Source organism: Dipteris shenzhenensis, chromosome 6 (assembly GCF_047967505.1).
Source record: "Dipteris shenzhenensis isolate YYH24624 ecotype China chromosome 6, Dip_SZ_1.0, whole genome shotgun sequence".
Classification (NCBI taxonomy): domain Eukaryota; kingdom Viridiplantae; phylum Streptophyta; class Polypodiopsida; order Gleicheniales; family Dipteridaceae; genus Dipteris; species Dipteris shenzhenensis.
In genome coordinates, this window is record NC_141601.1 from 38,713,955 (window position 1) to 38,729,147 (window position 15,193).

Consider the following 15,193-nt stretch of genomic DNA (forward strand, 5'->3'; position numbering starts at 1 on the left):
GTCAGGTCTCTCTCTCTGCAGAACACCTCTAGGGCCTCCAAGTGTCTCTATAGCCCCTCTGCTGAGGATGAGATAAGGACTATATCATCAGCGTATAGCAATATCTATATCATGATATTGGCCAATAGTGATCCTTCGCCTCCCAGGTGGTCTATGAAGGAAGTGATCTCATCAATGTAAAGCCCAAAGAGGGTCGGTGAGAGGGGGCAGCCCTGCTTCACTTCGATCGTGCTCTCGACCTAATTCAATAGACCACCTGGGTGCGAACCCTGCCTGTGACTGACTCATACAGGTTCATCACGTCCCATATCAGTATCTCTGGAATCTGTAACCCCTATAGTCTCCTGATCACGCGGGATCGTAGGTCCCGAATGAGACAATGTCAAAAGCCTTCCGAACGTCTACAAAGCATGTGTAGACCTTTTGGTGTCTGGACCTCGCCTCCTCAATAATAGCCCTCACAGTGAAAATGTGGTCTACGGTAAAGTGTTGTCTCCGGAATCCTGCTTGCCCTAGTGCCCGCTATCCTCGAGCCTCCGTGTGGCTGCTGAGCTCCCTCTCTAAGACTGATCCATAAATCTTGGCTAGAGTTCTGATGTCACCTAGAGAGAGAGGGCCTTGCTTGTGGGTGTGCCCGACCTGTGTGAGGTTAGGGTAGATGAGTGAGGGCATATGTTGTGGGTGTGCCCACCCCCTGTGAGGGTAGTGTAGGATAGGTCACTGCAGCAGATCTTCTTGAGGTTCTCTTGGAGGCCCATGTTAGGGCAGCAGGGTCGGCCCTAGGAGAGGGGCAGACTGGCTATGTGGCAGGGCCTATAGCCCTCATATGGGGCTGCGCAGCAGCCTTTATAGAAGCCAGAGGGGGTCGGCCCCCTAGCTGCTAGGTCAGCTCCCTAGGCTGTGAGAGGCGTCCCTATTGCAGCCCCTTTGTAGGCTGGAGGGGTGTCGGCCAAATGGCCTCGTGGGTCGGCCACTATGTAGGCTGGTCGGCCAGCCTGCTCTAGCCGACTAGGGAGGGTCTGGGGGGCTATATATAGGCCTCCCCCCTCAGCCCTCATTGATGCATCAACTGGAGCAGTTCTTCCAGCCTGTAGTGCACCAGTTGGAGCAGCCCTTCCAGTCCTGGTTGTGCATCTTGTGGAGCTGGTTGTGGAGCAGTTCTTCCACACCAGTGTGCCGCTCCTTGTGGAGGTGGTTGAGCGGTTGTGTTCAGCTCTAGAACAACCTGTTGTGCAGAGGTTTTCCCCCCAAGTGTAGCGGGGCTTTTTCCAAAGATCACTTGCAGTTCTCTTGTTTCCTTCTCTCCCTCTCACTATGGTGTGTGTGACGCATGCTCGCTCTCTCTCCATTTCTGTTCATTTCCGCTGCACTTCTCACATGTTATCAGAGCCATGGTTGGATTGAGACCCGAGGAGCAAAGAGAGTGTTGAGCCAGCATGCAGAGAGGAGATTTAGGGTGCTGTTCGGAGGTGTCTTTGAGGAGGAGTGAGTGCAAAGAGTGGACTGTTTGGGTGGCCAGCAAGGGGTGACTTTGAAGAGTGTTTTAAGATCAGAAAGGTGTTCCCGAGGGACAGATAGCAAGGAGTGAAGGTAGATTGGGCTGTCGGCCCCTTCATCCTCTTCTCCATCCCTCTCCTTTCTTCAACCTTCTGTTCCCTTCCATCTCATTCAGCTCAGCTCTATCCCCGAGATGGCAGAGAACAAGACTAGAATTCCAGTGTTGCCCACGTTCCCGGTTGACCACCAGCTGGATGGGTTCAATTACGGCGTCTGGCGGGTGATGATGGAGTCTTTGTTTCAGTCATACGATTTGGCAGATCTCATCTTGATAGGTGTTGCCAGACCAAATCCCCTTGCGAAGGACCTTGGCATGCTGGAGCAGAAGGAGACCCAGACCCTGTCTCAGCTCTAGGAACGCATCAATGCAAGGGTAAGATCATTCATTTTCCTTAACTTTACTCCTCATGTGATTAATCACGTGAAGCACATGACAGTGGCCAAGGGTATATGGGAGCATTTGGTGTCCATGTTTAATCGAACCTCTCCCATGAAGAGGGTTTCCCTAGAGGTCCAAATGCGGATGTTGGATCCCAAGAAGTCTTCATTAAGCAGGACCACATCAACAAGTTATAGGAACTTCAATAGGAGATCCTCCAAGCAGGGAAATAGATATCGTCCAAGAACATGGCCATAACTCTACTATCCCAATTATCCTCTCGGTATGGGGCCTTCTTCATCCTTGATCACAAGTGGAAGGATGAATGAGTTAACGAGAAATTGGTCCCGATGGTGCTTGACTAGGAGGAGCACTTCGTAGACCGTTCCTATGAGAGTCAACCTGAGGCTTTGGCAGCTGAGCAGAAAGGCAAAAAGCAGTTGACAGCAATTGGATTGTTGTACTAGATGACGTATATTACCAATACTGGACCAAAGGAGTGAACCTAGCACCTGTGGCTTGGGAGCACCAATTACATGTTTCCAGTGATCGTGCTGAGGCGGTTCGTGCCAAGAGGGGGCTTCATCGACAGTACTTATGGTGGTCTTCAGCGGTGGAGTATCACACAATAGATTCCTCCAATTGTTCCAATGGCAGACCTAACTCCCTGGCATCTCTGTTCCATCCAGGAGTTGAGAGGGGGTCTTGGAGGTCAACATTTCTTGATGTCACCTAGAGAGAGAGGGCCTTGCTTGTGGGTGTGCCCGCCCTGTGTGAGGTTAGGATAGATGAGTGAGGGCCTGTATTGTGGGTGTGCCCCCCCCTGTGAGGGTAGTGTAGGATAGGCCATTGTGGTAGATCTTCTTGAGGGCCTGTGCTAGGGCAACAGGGTCGGCCCTAGGAGAGGGGCAGAGTTGCTATATGGCAGGGCCTACAGCCCTCATATTGGGCTGTGCAGCAGCCTTTATAGAGGCTAGAGGGGGTCGCCCCCCTAGCTGCTAGGTCGGCTCCCTAGGCCGCGCCCCTATATAGGCTGGAGGGGGGTTAGCCAGATGGCCTGGTGGGTCGGCCACTACGTAGGCTGGTCGGCCAGCCTGCTCTACCTGACTAGGGAGGGGCCGGGGGGCTACATATAGGCCCCCCCCTCAGCCCTCATTGATGCATCAGCTGGAGCAGTTCTTCCAGCCTGTAATGCACGAGTTGGAGCAGTCCTTCCATCCCTGGTTGAGCATCTTGTGGAGCTGGTTGTGGAGCAGTTCTTCCACACCAATGTGCAGCTCCTTGTGGAGGATGTTGAGCGGTTGTGTTCAGCTCTAGGGCAGCCTGTTGTTCAGAGGTTTTCCCCCAGGTGTAGCGGGGATTTTTCCAGAGATCACTTGCGTTCTCCTGTTTCCTTCTCTCCCTCTCAATGTGGTGTGTGTGAGGCATGCACTCTCTCTCTCCATTTCTGTTCATTTCCGCTGCATTTCTCAGAAGAAGATCGTACAAGTGACCACAAACAACTATACTTGAGGAAGGATGTGTAGGCATACATGTGTACAATGATAACCCCGCACATATGAAATAGTTGGAGCTCCCCTTCATGGATGAGGAGGTGTTAGAGGCCTTCAATACTCTCCTGGTTCAAAAATTTCTGGGAGAAGATCGTTTTGACAATATTGGGTCTGATTAGCACCCCTCTCTGTTTGGCTTTCAAAGAGGACAAGGCTAGATGTGTGGAAGCCAAGATCGGATTCGCCTAAGCCCCAAAGGGGTGGAGAGGACTAATATTCATCAATGGAGGACAATCAACTTACTTGGCGTACCTACAAGCGTTAGAAAAATGTGTTAGAAATGGCCCAACAGAGGGTACACACAGCGGAAGACTTATAGTAATACCCAGGAGCTCACACAGTGTGCATGTGGGGTGTGGAATCACAAACTTCTTTACTTAATGTGTGTCACATAGATGTGCAGACTCATCAATAGACAATGAACCAGCCAGATAGAGAAACCACCAAAATATATTTCCGTCCAAAACTATGGACACAATACAAAAGATATAGATCCAGAGTCCCACCAACGGTGTGGTCCTCTGATCTAACCACAAGGTCCTTCTCCTATCTACTGGCTATCTCTAGACTCGAGCCCGCGTGCTCCACCTCGAGCGTCTGTAGACTTTCCATCCAGTGTGTTCTTCTCCACCTTACTGCCTGTGAACCAGCCTAGGTGGGCAGCCCCTGCCAAGCTTTGTCTGCAGCACACAGGTCCCTGTTCCACTGCTCCAACCTGCTTGTGAATGGCTGCTCCAGAAGGTATGATGATCTCAGCACCTTGCTGCCCTAGAAGACAGCCAAGGTCCAGCCTCTCCCTAGAGCTAAGTCTACAGCACCTGTTGCATTCTCTCACTTCCTGTAGATAGGCCCAGAGAGTAGGCTTCCTGCTGCTCCTTTCTGCCCTGGAACTGCTGGCTGCTGGATAATGAAATGAGGCCCAAGGCCTCTCCTTTTATAGGGCTCAAGGCCCTTTCAAATGGACCAACCAGCCAGCACTAAATGGGCCGACTGGACAGACCTGGTTGGCTGGCCCAACCGACCTGGTTGGCTCAGCCCAACCAGCCCTATATAAGGGCCCTAATATAAGGGCCCTAGCCAGGCCCTTTTGGGCTGCTGCTAGGCTCCCCTTTGCTGCTGTTGGAGACCCCGCTGCAGGCTGTATACCTGCCCATAGACCCCCACTATGCTGCGCTATTTCTTGGCTCCCTGATCTGCCCACACGTGTGCACCTCAGCTCTGTACTGTTCCGTACTGTTGCTGACATCATCCGTGAGCTCATGGCCTCTTCTCTTGGGTCCCTACTGCTGTCCTCTGCTTTGCCTTATGCTCCTGCAGATCAGCCACGTACCCTCCTCTCTTCTTTTGGGGCACATCCTGCCCTAGGTCTCCCTCCCCCACGCTCTCCTCATATGGGGGCCTACAGATGGGGAGGTGACCATTCCAACAAAATGGCATCCCACCAAAGGGGGGATGCCAAAGGGTATCCCGCAGCTGAAGACTAGTAGATGAGCCCAGGAATTACACACAGAAGTGTTTCACTACGGAAGCAAACTTCTTAAGCATGTGTACTTCACAACCATTCATGTGTGTGCAGCAAGCCAGCAAATAGAATGTGCATCAAGGCAAATATAGAAGGAACACTTATATATTTCCGTCCGTCCACATACTGGACACAATACAATACCAAAATGTTCTCCTACTATATGCCTGGCACCTCTAGATCTTTGAACCCGCGTGCTCCATTGAGATTATGTAGACTCTCTGTCCAAAGATTCCTTCCACCTTGCTGTCTAGATACCAGCCTAGTTGGGCTGCCACTTTGAGCTAAGTCTGCAACACTTGTTTCTGAACTTGAGCTCTCTAGGTACCAGCATCCTCTAACTGTCCCCCTCATGATAGGTGTGTGAAGTTCAGCGGAAATGAACGGAAGAGAGAGAGAGAGAGAGAGAGAGAGAGAGAGAGCACGCCTCACACACACACACTGAGAAGGAGGGAAAGGAGAGAGGAAGGCACAAGAGAACTACAAGTGATCTCTAGAGAAAACACCGCTACATCTGGGGGGGAAATCTTGGAAACAACGGGCTGCTCAAGAGCTCGGAACACACAGCTCAACAACCAAGTGAAGGGAGCACTCGGCAGTGGATGAACTGCTCCACTACCCTACTCCTCTCATGCACAACAGGGCTGGCTCTACTCCTCTGCCAGGCCCTCCAAGAGATAATACAAACAAGAGATGAGGGGAAGGGGCCCTATATATAGGGTCAGCCCCTGCCTCATACAACCGACCAGTAGGGAGGCTCATGGCCGACCCCCTGCCTTAGGCCACCGACCAGCAATGGGGGGGTGGACCGACCCACATCTGCCCCTACATAAAGGGCTGGCCTCTGCTCCTATCAACCCGACTGGCAGGGCACTAGGCCGACTGCCTCAGGCCCTATAAAAGGGCTGCACAAGCCCTATAAAGAGGGCTGTGCCCTCTACCCTCAGCCGACCAGCAGGCGGTGTTGGAAAGGTCACCTCCCCATCTGTAAGCCGCCATATGAGGAGAGCATGGGGGAGGGAGACCTAGGGCAGTACCCAACAGGAAAAGAGAGAAAGGGGCTGGCACAAAGACAGCATCATGGCTGGCACAAGGGCAGCACATCTAGAACAAGCCCGGAGCAGAAGCAAGACAGTCTGGGACAGATTGCGAAGGATCTAGGACATGGAGGCGCACTTTTTGCAGAGGCGCAGACATGGCAGGGAGTGCAGGCTCAGATCTGCAGCAAGGAATGTGACTGTCAGTGGGCAGGTGGCAGGCCTTTTATAGGCTGCATATTTGCCTTGAATGGAGGGCCAAAAGCCCTGGAAATTTGGGCCATAAAAGGCCTGACTTGTGAGCCCTTTAAGGGCGGTTTTTTCCAAGCAGTCTGGTCGGTTTTTGTACAGACTGAGTCGGTTTTTTGGTGCAGGCCCTGGGGCCTATATAAGGAGGCCATTCAGGCCTCATTTCAACATCACTTGCAGCAGCAGATCCAGAGCAGAAAGGAGCAGCAGGTAGCCACCCTCTGGACCTACATTCAGGAGGATAGAGAGGTGCTAGCAGGGCTGCAGACTTAGCCAGGAAGCTGCCCACCTAGACTGGTTTCCAGACAGCAAGGTGGAGAGGATCATTCTGGACGGAAAGTCTACTTACGCTCGAGGTGGAGCACGCGGACTCTAGTCTAGAGATAGCCAGCAGATAGGAGAAGGACTTTGTGGTAAGATCACAGGACCACACCATTGGTGGGACTCTGGATCTGTCTCTTTTGTATTGTGTCCATAGTTGTGGACGGAAATATATTATTTGGTGGTTTCTCTATCTAGTTTGGTTCATTGTCTATTGATGAGTCTGCACACCTATTGAATGCACATAAGTAAAGAAGTTTGTGATTCCACACCCACACCGCATACTCTGTGAGCTCCTGGGCATTATTTCCGCTGCATGTACCCTCTGTTGGGTATTTTCTAACATGGTATCAGAGCCCAAGTAGGAGGCTCACAGGTGTGGGAGCCTGAAGGCAGGGACCTTGCTGAAGGACGACCCTGATTCAGAAGCTCTAGGGAATCGACTTCCACGACTGGAGGATTGTGCCCTTGCGAGAAGGAGGGTGACTCAGGTTCAGTCAGGTGCGTTCAGAGTTCTGGTTTACTGAATTTGAGTTTGGTTGACTTTGCTGAGTGGTATATACAGCAGAGATGTCGACAGCCTCTTCAGCCCCTGCTATCCCTTCCTCCTCCTCCAGTTTTCTCTCTTTCACTATCCCTAACTTTGGAGAGTCTGGGAACCTGGACGGGACTAATTACCCGATCTGGAAAGTGAAGATCCGGAGTCATTTAGTGGCTCGGAAGTTGTGGAAGCTGACCATGGGAGAGGAGTCGAAGCCGGAAGACATGGTGGACAGTAAAGGGAAGGTACTCATGGCAATAGACAGAGAGGAGCTTGAAGCTTGGGAAGAAAGAGATGCCCATGCCTTGGCAATAATCATAGGGACTACGGCGGACTCTGTTCTTCCGCATATCCAGCTGGCCGAGACGTCAGTAGAGGCGTGGGCCACCCTGAAGGATCTGTACGAGATAGATAATACCTCCCGGATCGTGCTTCTTCAGCATCAACTCTACAATCTTGATATGGAAGAAGGCGATACGGTACATAGCCATTTGACGAAGGTCAAGGTGGTGCGGGATCAGCTGGCAGCAATTGGTCAGAAGACGGACTCATGTCATCTAGCCTTGATGGTACTGAGGAGATTGCCTCGGAGTTTCAAGAGCTTTGTTACAGCTGTGACAGCAGGACAGAGGACCAAACCTCTGACATTTGAGGAGTTGTGTCCATTACTGCTACAGGAGGAAGCTCGGGAGAAGCTCTACAACGAGGACAAAGACGACAAGGCGATGCTGGTAAAGGATTCCGCAGGTAAGGGAAAGGGCAAGCCTAACAGTGGCAAGTCCAATAAAGATGACTCTGATGACGAGGGGACTTCGAAGAGGAAGCACAAGAAGAAGTGTTTCTATTGTGATACGCCCGGAGATTTTGCAAAGGACTGCAGAAAGAAAAAGGCGGATCTGAAAAACAAACAGGAGTCTGACCCAGATTCAGAGGGAAAGGCCAAAGCTAATGTGGTAATCGAAGAATTGTTCCTGGTGACATCACCGAGTGTTACCGAGGTCAGGTATGTTGATCCCGAAATCACAGTAAGGATGTCTGACATAGAGAGTTGGGTCGACGAGGAGTCAGATGCCTTTGTGAAGGTGAAGGACAGTATGGAGCGCTTGGTACCTTCCAAGTGTGTAGCTGTTGACACTGACACGAGGGTGGATTCCATGGAAAGCCCTGGGGTCTCATGGTCAGATGGATGCTGGACTTCAGAAGGGAGGTCATAACGTCCAAACAAAATAGAAATTGGCAACATACTGCCACCTGAGTCAACGGGAACAACTCCTTCGGGCTCGAGGTCTGCCTAAAAGCCTGCCTCGATAAATGACTCCCTGCTCATTGCACCTGATCGGCAGGTCCAGCTGCCACAGACAAGCAATCAATCCTCCATTTGGATCCGGAAAGCCTGTTGGCAGCGCCTGCCTCATGCTACTAGAAGGCTGGAGTAGACGTGGTCGCAGCAGTCACACTATTGGCCACCTGGTTACTGGACCCCTCTATGTTCCTTTGGGGACACTGACGCCAATAATGACCTTTCTAGCCACATCGGTTACACGCATGGGATGCCTTTAGAGCTTCTCGTTCCTCAGCTGTCAACTCCTTTCTACCTTTTTGATCAGCTGTCAAAGCCTCAGGCTGACTGTCGTAGGTACGATCACCGAAGCGCTCCTCCTGGTCAAGCACCATGGGGACCGATTCCTCCCAGGTCAACTCATTCACCCTACAACTAGTGATCAAGGATGAATAGAAGGCCCCGTACTGAGAGGATAACTGGGAAAGTAGAGTAATGGCCATGTCCTCTGATGAATTCTGCTTCGCCACCTGGAGGATCTCCTGCTGAAGTTCCTGTAACTTGTTGATGTGTCCCGCATTGATGAAGACTTCTTGGGATCCAACAACCTCATCTGGAACTCCAATGAGACCCTCTTCATGGGAGAGGTGCGGTTATACATGGACGCCAAATGCTCCCCTATACTTTTGGCCACTATCATGTGCTTCACGTGATTAATCACCTAAGGAGTACAGTTAAGAAATATAAATGATCTTACCCTGACATTAACACGGTCCCACAACTGTGGGGCAGAGTCTCGGCCTCCTTTCGAGCCAGGGGATCTAGTCGGGCAACACCTATCAAGACGAAAATGTTGACCTCTAACAGGGTGAAGTCCTCCAAGCACCAAGCTCCCAGGGTTTGTTTCAGCCCATCCTCCGTCTGGCTAGGTCTACAACCAAACAGCATATCCGAGACATCATATGCCAAGCACAAATCCAAATTACCTGGACCGTGAAGCTCCATCTGTGATTCTTTGTTGTTGTCTCCCTCTAAGTCACAGCCACCGTCTGACCCTGAGTCCTCAGGTCCTGCCGAAGAATCCCCCTCCACTTCACTAGTCAAGCACCAAGATGACTCCGGGCACTCATCACTGTCCATCACCTTCACAAAGTTTTTGGACTCCTCTCTTAACCAATCCTCAATGTCGGGCATCCTGATAGTAACACCGGGGTCCATATACCTAATCTCAGTAGCACTTGGAGTTGCTACCAAGAAAAAATCCTCTATCACCACCAACTGAGCTGACTCCCTTTTTCTTTTTGCAAAAAAGAGCTAACTCCCTTTTTTTTTTGGGAAAAAAGACCGGACTCCTTTGACTCTGAGCTGGCCCCCTTCTTCTTTTGATCAGCCTTCTTCTTTTTGCAATGCTTCACAAAATGCCCTGGCTCATCACAATAGAGGAACTTCTTTTCTTTCTGTTTCTTCTTCTTGTTGTCTTCATCTAAAGAGTCCGCTCCTTTTTGTCTTTGCGCTTGCCTTTGCAGGCTTACTCTTGTCCTTGCCTTTACTCCTATCCTGAGCTATTAGGGCCTTGTCATCCTTATCCGTACCATCGTACTTCTTTTCCAGAGCTTCTTGCTGCAACAACAGTGGAACCAGCTCCTCGAAAGTCACTAGCGCCGCCCCTACCCTGCAATCATTGTAGTCACAAAACTACTATAGCTCCGAGGGAGCATTCCCAGCAATAGCCTTGCCATCCTAGTCGAGCTCGTCCTTTTACCAAATGTTGCTAGTTGATCCCGCACCACCTACATCTTGGTGATGTGTTCCTATACCGATTCCCCTTCATTCATCCTCATGCCGTATAGCTCTGTCTGGAGGTCCAAGATTCTCGCCTCGTTGTTGAGCTCATACATATACCCTCAATGTTGTCCAAGCCTCGAAAGAAGAGTTTGGAATTTGAATGTGCGGTACACCATATTGATAGCCAAGGCTTCCACATCACGAATCTGCCATGCTCTCACTCATACAGGGTCCGCTGGCATATCACTACAGCCGAAGTTGTTGTGGTTGGGGTAGTCATGGAGGCTTGAGGCAATGGCTTTGTCCCCGTCGCAATCCCCCACAACTCTCTCAACACACTAAGTGGCTCCGAACCTTCATTTTCCACAATGCGTAATTGGTCCCGTCAAGCTTGCCTGTCTCACCAAAATTTGGGACATGAAATCTATAGGCCATGATAATGAGCTGAAAGAGGTAAAGAGTTTAGAGTGTCGTACACATGTCCAAACCTGAGCCTCCCACCTGGGTACAATCCTTCAGACACCTACCTGAACCTGAGCCTCCCGCCTCGGTACAATCCTTCAAACACTGAAGCTAATTCCTACGAGCAATGAACCAAGGTCGTCCTTCAACAAGGTCCTTGCCTTCAAGCTCCACTTCCCGAGAAAACCATGTTAGAAAAATGAAATCCCACAAGAGGGTATCCCACAGCGCACGACTGATAGATGAGCCCAGGAATTACATGCAAAAGTGTTTCACTATGGAATCAAACTTCTTGAGCATGTGTGTACTTCACAACCATTCATGTGTGTGCAAGCCAGCAAGTAGACTGTGCATCAATACAAATATAGAAGCAACACTTACATATCCTCCGTCCACAAATTGGACACAATACAATACCAAAATGTTCTCCTACTATATGCGTGGCACCTCTAGATCTCTAAGCCCGCATGCTCCACTGAGCTTATGTAGACTCTCTCTCCAAAGATCCCTTCCACCTTGCTGTCTGGATACCAGCCTAGGAGGGCTGCCACTCTGAGCTAAGTCTACGGCACTTGTAGGTCTCCTTCACCTTCTGGATATAGACCCAAGGAAGCCCTCCTGCTGCTCCTTCCTGCTCCTGAACTGGCTGCTCCAAATGATAGGGAATGGAGGCCCAAATGCCCCCTTTTATAGGGCTCGAGGCCCTGCCAAAATGGCTGACTTTTACAGACCCTACAGCCAACTGGAGGGTGGGGGCTATAAAGTGCCTCCTTGAGCCCTTTCTCTCAGGCAATTGCTGCCTTGCCTGGCCACGTGGCTTCGAGCCACTGGCCCAGGCAGTTGCAGCCTTGTGTACCTGTCCATAAGCCTTCCAAACCCTGCTGAACCTGTGTGCCTTCTTCCTGCCTTTGTTACATATCATTCCACCCTTGTTCCGCGTCCTGGATCGCCTCCAGACAGTCCATACACATGCTGGCATCAGCGCCTTGTCCATGTAGTCATATCTTGCTGGGAACCCTGCCCAGATCTGCCCTTTCCACCTGTGGACAGCCTCTGGAAATGTGTCTCCCAGATCTGCCCTCCATGGAGGCACTCCTCTGCCAAGGATATCCCTTCTCTCTTTGGTACCCACATGGCAGCCCATGTGCTGCCGATGTGGCAGCCCCATGCCTACTCCTATCGATCTATGGTCCATCCCGATGCACTCCTCATATGGGGGCTCACAGGTGGTGAGGTGTTCCAACAACCAGATCTTAGTTAACAATCATAACCATGATGTAAATCCTCTGCCTTTGCCATCTTTATGACCCTAGATTACAATCTGTCTTTGACTTAAGCTGTCAATTCATCTTCAAGGGTATAAAAGTTTTCTATGAGGACTGTTACATCATTGTAAGCCTCCTTTCCATGCCTGTCTCTTCAAGCTTACTACCTTTATGCCTTTCAAAATGGTGACTTGAAGGCCATCTTGGCTCACTACACTCTCCTGTAAGATCTTCATGCTTATGTTAGCACATATTAGCTCATATACAACCTGCTCCATATGGCCTCTAGTAAACTTTGGCATTACAGGATCAAGTTCCTCACGTACAGATATATTACCATTCTTTTTGCTTCCACGATGTGGTGGGCCATTGGGAAGAGCCTTGCAATTCTTCAAATTCCTTACATCACAAACATCCTTCAGCATATTGTACAGTGGTTCAAGGACTCTGCTACTTCCACTGGCTATTAAGGTAATGGGTGCAGTAGTCGAACAGTAAATTCAACCCAAACACCCTGTGGAACAGCAAGGTACTAGCAGCCAAACGATGATTGTGAAGAAAACTAAGGACTATAAGATGAAGCTTTATGGTCCACACGAATAAGGATATACTCGTGGACTCCAATCCAATGCAAGGCTTTGGATAATATGCTTGCACAAAATAAACCTTTTATTTTGTGGCGTTCGTCTACCGGTGCACAAGTGTATGGGTGTTCATCTACTAGGGGACCCTGTAAAGAGGTGTTCGTGTACTGCACCCCTTACCTCAGTGATGTTCGTGTATTGCACCCGTTACCTTAATGACTGCTCCAGGGATACCTTAGGCAGTGCACGAGAACCCAGAGAAGAAAATTACAGACAAATTGTTGAAACATTGTGCTCCAGCGGAAGTGTGGCTCATGTGTCTTGCCTAGAGCATTTTAAGCGAGCTTTTCCATTATGTATCTACAAGGCCATTTTAGAGGATTCGATAAACAGCTTGAGGTTAGGTGTTCTACGGGATTCTCGATCGCGACTGTTCCTGAGGATATTAGAAAAAAGGTGCAGCAAAATGCCGGAGCAACTGGCCAACTTTTCAAAAGGCTTATTTATGTCTTTCGTTCCATATGCCACAACACCGTGGCCACAACTGAATATCATGTTTTCCACCTTATACATACTCAGCAGCTCGGCTGAAACGAAAAGTAAGGGGAGGAGATACCTGCAAAGATAGTGGGCAAAGGTACTGGGGGCAGATGCTAACGCCATAGCTGAAGCTCCTTCCTTCACTGCCGGAGTTCCTCTGCTTATATAATCCTCCTGCCAGGTGGCATACGTTTAGTCATACACGGCTTTCGCGTGCCACGTGACAATGCCCGTGTATGGTTTTTGGCCTGCCATATATGGAGGCCTAACTAAAGCCGATGGGCATTTGAAAAGCTTTTTTTTTTAAGGGATTCCAGCTGCTAGGAGCCACACCAATGCTTCAAATCCTCTCTTTTTCTCCCTCTCTCATTGCTAGTTTCTTCCCCCTCTCTCTCTCTCAGCTTTCAGCCAATTGTTTCTCCCCCTTTCTCTCCTCTCTTCTTCTTCTTCTTCTCTCTCAGCTTCCAGGGCAGGCCTTTTGAATGTATTCAACTTGTTTTTTTTTCAAGAGTTTTTTGTCTCAATATTCGTGCTAGTGCCATTCATTTTATATTTCGTGCTATGCTATGAGCATAGACTCACAGCTATCCCGAGAGTGTTATTTCAAAAATGAATCATGGACTCAAGCCATTGATTTGTTCATTTGCAACAAAACGGTTTTAAATGACCCTTTTGATCATTGTTTTTAGTGTGTGTCCACATGCCATTGTCTATACCATGGCCCAAACATTGGTAAAAACAAGAAGGCCCAAGTGCAAAAAGCACTGGTTCTAGTTCATGAGGCATGAGAACTATCCACCAGGTACTCCCCATTCACTTGAATACCTCTTTATCCCCTTCAAGACCTATCCCCTCCAGCCAAGCTCTAACATCCTGCAAAGTTTATCTACAACGAGTTACACTGATAAAATCAGAAAAGCTTGCGATACCACCTTTGTAGATCAGGACGCCAGGGCTAAATACAAATCCAGTGTAGTAGCCTGCTTCAATTCTTTGCTAAATAAATACCCACCATGACCCTGGGAACTCGCAACCTCCTTCCCCCCCTCCCTCCCCACGCTACTTCAACCTCCCGCAACTTGCTTCCCCTTCCCACAGCCTTTTAGTCACTCGTACGAGAATAGACGTCAATTAGCGTACAAATAATCCACCTAGATCATATAGAAAATACTCAAATTCCCTGAGGTCACTTCGTATCATGCTGCAAGAACTCGCAGAGGCAAGCTAGAAGATTAATGACCGTACGAGGCTTGTGCATGCATCAGAGTCATGGAAATAGAGCAACACAGGACTTAAGCAGTGCTTCTGGCGAATCATCAATAAACATCATCATCTACACGCACAACAAGCAACAAGATAGACCTACGATGCAAGTACACTATGAAATAATAGTGGACTATGGCTCAATGCAAAAAGAGGGTGAAGCACAGAAGGTGAAATTACAATGGCTATCAATAGAGATACCAGTGCCCAAAGAGATCACCTTTGAATTTTCGAAGCGGCCGTGCATCAAAAGCGAAAGAAATATGTGAATCAGATGTAGATTTTCAACTCTTCCTATGAAAATCATCCTCGTCGGAATCCGGAGCCTCACGAAACGAAAGATACCAACAGAAATCTACGAATGAGATGAAAATGCCAAAGTTGTCTACAAATCATCATTGCACAACCAATGCCTTCAAACAAACAATGTACAAGGAATCTACAAACGAAATCATTTCAAAATCTTACGACAAATCATTGCTCATAAGAACCAGGGCCAACGACTTCCCAACAAAGACTATGATTGCAAGCGTTGTGGGCCTTGTCGCACTCATTTTCCTATATTCTCTCTATATCTTGTGGTCTGGCGGCATTTCCCAACCATGGTATATGGACAAACTATTGAGTGAACAAGTGTCGAAAAAGCTAGGAAAAACTTCCAAAGCACTACTTTGAGAACCTCAGTTCTATTGTGAAGATCAAGAGTGTCATGAACAAATGCTTCATGAGTAAACATCAAGCCTATTGAGAATGGGGAGGACAAAACCTAACATAATGCCATGTAGAATACAGTTACTCATTTGTGTGTTCACTCTCTCTCTCAGTCCAACCTTCTTCAACATGCCTATGGTGCTCC

At 49.2% G+C, this 15,193-nt stretch overlaps 1 protein-coding gene across 2 annotated transcripts in view; it reads right to left on the minus strand.

The window, feature by feature from the left end:
- LOC147901151 (uncharacterized) overlaps positions 1-13,307 on the minus strand; it is a 58,469-nt gene extending 45,162 nt beyond the window's left edge. For both annotated transcript variants that reach the window (XM_087376244.1, XM_087376243.1), the window contains exon 1: positions 13,151-13,307. In XM_087376244.1, coding sequence (XP_087232370.1) covers positions 13,151-13,197 — 47 coding nt within the window. In that variant the 5' untranslated portion in view covers positions 13,198-13,307. The remainder of the gene's footprint in view (positions 1-13,150) is intronic.
- Between the last annotated feature and the right edge of the window lie 1,886 nt (positions 13,308-15,193).